Source organism: Microtus ochrogaster, chromosome 17 (assembly GCF_000317375.1).
Source record: "Microtus ochrogaster isolate Prairie Vole_2 chromosome 17, MicOch1.0, whole genome shotgun sequence".
Classification (NCBI taxonomy): domain Eukaryota; kingdom Metazoa; phylum Chordata; class Mammalia; order Rodentia; family Cricetidae; genus Microtus; species Microtus ochrogaster.
In genome coordinates, this window is record NC_022019.1 from 3,764,313 (window position 1) to 3,768,604 (window position 4,292).

General features: G+C 38.5%; 1 protein-coding gene across 1 annotated transcript in view; it reads left to right on the forward strand.

Annotated features, from left to right (window-relative positions):
* Ero1a (endoplasmic reticulum oxidoreductase 1 alpha) overlaps nucleotides 1–4,292 on the forward strand; it is a 44,396-nt gene that overhangs the window by 35,730 nt on the left and 4,374 nt on the right. Inside the window, exons 14-15 of the mRNA XM_005355387.2 lie at nucleotides 3,278–3,364; nucleotides 3,438–3,571. Coding sequence (XP_005355444.1) covers nucleotides 3,278–3,364; nucleotides 3,438–3,571 — 221 coding nt within the window. The remainder of the gene's footprint in view (nucleotides 1–3,277; nucleotides 3,365–3,437; nucleotides 3,572–4,292) is intronic.

The window sequence follows — 4,292 nt, forward strand, 5'->3', positions numbered from 1 at the left end:
AAAAAAAAAAAAAAAAAAAAAAAACCAACCAAACCAAAACACAGAATTTGCTGCTGTTTTCAATATGCTACTTATTTTTAGTTCACTTGCTAGTTCCTTGGAGTGTATTTTGACATCAGCTTTTTTTTAGACTGTACAAATTAGAAATATTTCTCACAGTGTTTCAATTTGATTCAAATTCCAAAACATTTGGCTTTTATGTCCTTTGAAGTTTAGGTATAGTTTCTATAGGAAAAAAACATATAGAAAATTAAAGAAAAATTATTGCTGATTTACTTTTAAATGCTTTCTGCTAAACACAGATGTGAACATTGTTCATAAATTCATTTTCCTGGGCAGTAGTGGTACACGCCTTTAATCCCAGTACTTGGGAGGAAGAGGCAGATGGATCTCTGTGAGTTTGAGAGCAGCCTGGTTTACAGGGTGAGTTCCAGGACAGCCAGAGCTATACAGAGAAGCCCTCTCTCGAAAAACAGATTAAGGTTTTCATTATGACTTCTTTGCTCTACCTGTGTGTGGGTAGAAATGGGGGTGGAGTTTTTCTTTTGTCCAAACTATCCAGTTCCAATTAATCACACAAAAGCTTATATTAATTACAGAATGCTCAGCCTATAGCTCAGGCTTATTACTAACTAGCTCTTACACTTAAATTAACCCATTTCTATTAGTCGACATTTTGCCTTGTGGTTTCTTAGTTTTACCTGTTCTCTAGCACATATTGCTGCCCTGGTGGCTGGCTGTCTCTCCTGATTCTGCCCTTCTTTCTCCCTGTATCTCCATTTTGCTTTTCCACCTGTCTTTATTCTGCCTTGCTGTAGTAGGCCAAAGCAGCTTCCTTATTAACCAGCAACATATATTCATACGTACAGAAGGATTATTCCACAGTAATAATTCAGTAATTATTAGTATTTGGAGCAGAATAGGGTCTGAAGGTTTATTTGAGAATTTTGGCAAGAACTGGTCAGTTGGCTTTGATCATTCTGCCAAATGACCATGATACACGACGAGAAACTGGGTGTGTCGGTGTGCATCTGTAGTTCTGACTGGCTGGGAGATGAGCAAGGGACAGTTGGAGTCCAGAAATCCAATGCCTGCCTGAGCAACAGGATGGCGAGAATCTGTCTTAATAATTTAATTTCTGATTATTTTAAGGAATGCATTTTTTTCTGATCTGAGATCATTTTTGTTATGCATACAGTGTTCTGTCTGCATGCATGCCTGCATGCCAAAAGAGGGCACCAGATCTCATTACAGATGGTTGTGAGCCACCATGTTGCTGCTGGAAATTGAGCCTGGGTCCTCTGGAAGAACAGTCAGTGCTCTTAACCACTGAGCCATCTCTCCAGTCCTGATCTGAGATAATTTTGGAATATATCCCAATTATTAGACATTGTGTTATTTCTGGAAATTACAAGGATTTCCTCCTAATCTAGTTAATTTCTAGCATCTTGAGTTCATGTAGGTAGGAGATATGCTATTTTATGTGGTTGACTCCAATTTTATATTACTTAGGTATGCTAAGCAACCGTACATGTTCTCTGTACCTATCATGCAAAGATTTACTCAAGAAACGCTGTGTTCAAATATTTGAACAGTGAACTTAGAGAAAGCAGGTATAATCTTCTACAATAGAGGCTGTGGCTTTGCAAGTCAAAAGCTTTCAAGCCATGTCTACACAAGTCTGTGTTTTATTTCTTTTGGTTGTGAAAATGTAATTGATAAAAACCCACTTTGCTTTTAGTAACATTCTTTAAGTAAATTGTGTGATACTGGCCCATCACACGTACATCCATTTGGATGTTTAGGAGCATGTGACTACTCATTTTCTCTCCAGATAACTTGTCTGCAGTTGGATTCTGTAGACCTTTAGAACGGATACTAATTGTCAGTTCAGGGCTGGTGAGAATGCTCAGTGGTGAAAGGCAGTTGTAGCCAAGCCTGATGACCTGAGTTCAATCCTCAGGACCCATAACACCAACTCCTGCAAGCTGTCATCTGACTTTCACATGTATATACATACATGAATACATGCACATACACACAGAGTGTGTGGAGGGAGCGAATAAAATTTAGTTTTGGAAAAAAAAATTAAAACCTATTGATAGCTTAGGGTTCCACTCTTGTTTATTTTTGTTTTTGTTTTTCAAGACAGGGTTTCTCTGTGTCACAGCCCTGACTGTCCTGGAACTAGCTCTTGTAGACCAGGCAGGCCTCGAACACAGAGATCTTGCTGTTTCTGCCTCCCGCGTGCTGGCATTAAAGGCGTGCGCCACCGCTGCCCAGCAGAATTTCACTCTTAAAACCAGGACAAAGTCACTTGGAGGCTCTGTTATTAATTTTGACTCAAGTAAAAGAAGATGCCCTTGGTTTCCTTTTCGCCATCCCTTAAGGACATAAACTGTGTTTAGATGATTGGATGCTTGCTGCTCTATTACAGTGTAACACCCTGATGTTAAAAACAGAAATGGAACAACATCCCAAATCCAGCATAGTAGTAGAGGGTAGGTACAGATGTGGGGTGATTTGTTTGGAGTTTCAATTATATTAGTAATGATTTTTTAGAATTTGGTGGTGCATACGTGGCTATTAACATTTTGTTTGTCAGTACTCTCAGTAGTAAGAAAAAATCTGAGTGTTTCCTCTAATTCCAGGAAAGGACAGCTATAATTTAACATTACCAGAGGTCACCATCCTCCTTCCTCCCTTCCTTTCCCTTGTTAGATACTGTCTAATCCCACAACTTCCAATATTGACATATAAAACTAAATACTTAGGTTTCTTTTTGGGTAGCATGGGTTTGGAGTGAGATAGGGCTGGTTTCAAAATACACAGGTTGCTAGGGGAATGAATTTTTTTTTTTTTTTTTGTTTTTCGAGACAGGGTTTCTCTGTGGCTTTGGAGCCTGTCCTGGAACTAGCTCTGTAGACCAGGCTGGTCTCGAACTCACAGAGATCCGCCTGCCTCTGCCTCCCGAGTGCTGGGATTAAAGGCGTACGCCACCATCGCCCAGCTAGGGGAATGAATTTAAGCCTGCTGTCTAACAGTCTGAGTCTTTTAAAGAAATGCATGAGGGGTAGATCAGAGTAGTTTTGGATTTGTGGGAAGATTCGATGCTAAGAAGGACTCTGGTGTATAGTAAGGCTCCGTGTGTGCTGCTCTGTTTGGTGCTTTTTGGTTCACCGTCCATGGTTAGACACCTGGAAAGCACACAGAAAACAATTCTTAGTTGATTGCATAAGTATACAACTTACATAAAATTATGTTACATTGTTTTTAGGAGGACTTCCGACAACATTTTAGAAATATTTCGAGAATCATGGATTGTGTTGGTTGTTTCAAGTGTCGACTGTGGGGAAAGCTCCAGGTGAGTCTTGCTCAGTCTTCTTCTTCACTCTTTGTTGAGACGTTTTCTTATTTGTTTTTTCTTTTTGTTTTAGACTCAGGGTTTGGGCACTGCTCTGAAGATCTTGTTTTCCGAGAAACTGATAGCAAATATGCCAGAAAGTGGACCAAGTTATGAATTCCAGCTAACCCGACAGGAAATAGTCTCATTGTTTAATGCATTTGGAAGGTTAGTTTTAATGTACTGAAATTGTTTCTGCTAGCCATCTAAGTCTGATGTTAATAGGTACATTTTCAGATAAAACTAGGGATGTTATTTTCAGTAAAATTATCTTGTTATACAATCATATGATCTGATAAAATACCTTAAGAATATACACACATACAATTACTACTTGATTATTTCCATCTATTGTTGTTTATATTCCTATTTAACTTACTGACATTTGGGTACTGTTAAATTTGTACATTTTATTGTAATTATTTTGTACATTTGTATATACGTACATGGTATTTTGGGTTTTTTTTTGTTTTGTTTTGTTTTGAGGCGAGATCTCACTTTGTAGACCAGGTTGGGCTTGAACACAGATCTGCCAACCTCTACCTTCTTCCTGGGATTACAGACATGTGCCATCAGACCCAGCTTATTGTAATTATTTAAAAGCATTTTATTGGTATTATTTTTGAAGGGTATGAGAAGTCACAAATATTTCTATGAACTCAGCATCATACAGAAAGATTAGTAATCCTTCAGAAATAATTATTTCCTGTCAGATGTTTTGAGAAACAGTATGAGAAATGGAAGATACATCAACAGTTTGAAATGTGGATGGCGTTTCCTGCTGGCTCATGTTGATTCTCGATTGACAAACCTCTCTTCTTTCTTCAGTGCTGGGGATTTACCCGTAGCATGCTAGGCAACATTCTCTCATCCCCTCAATTAACATTTT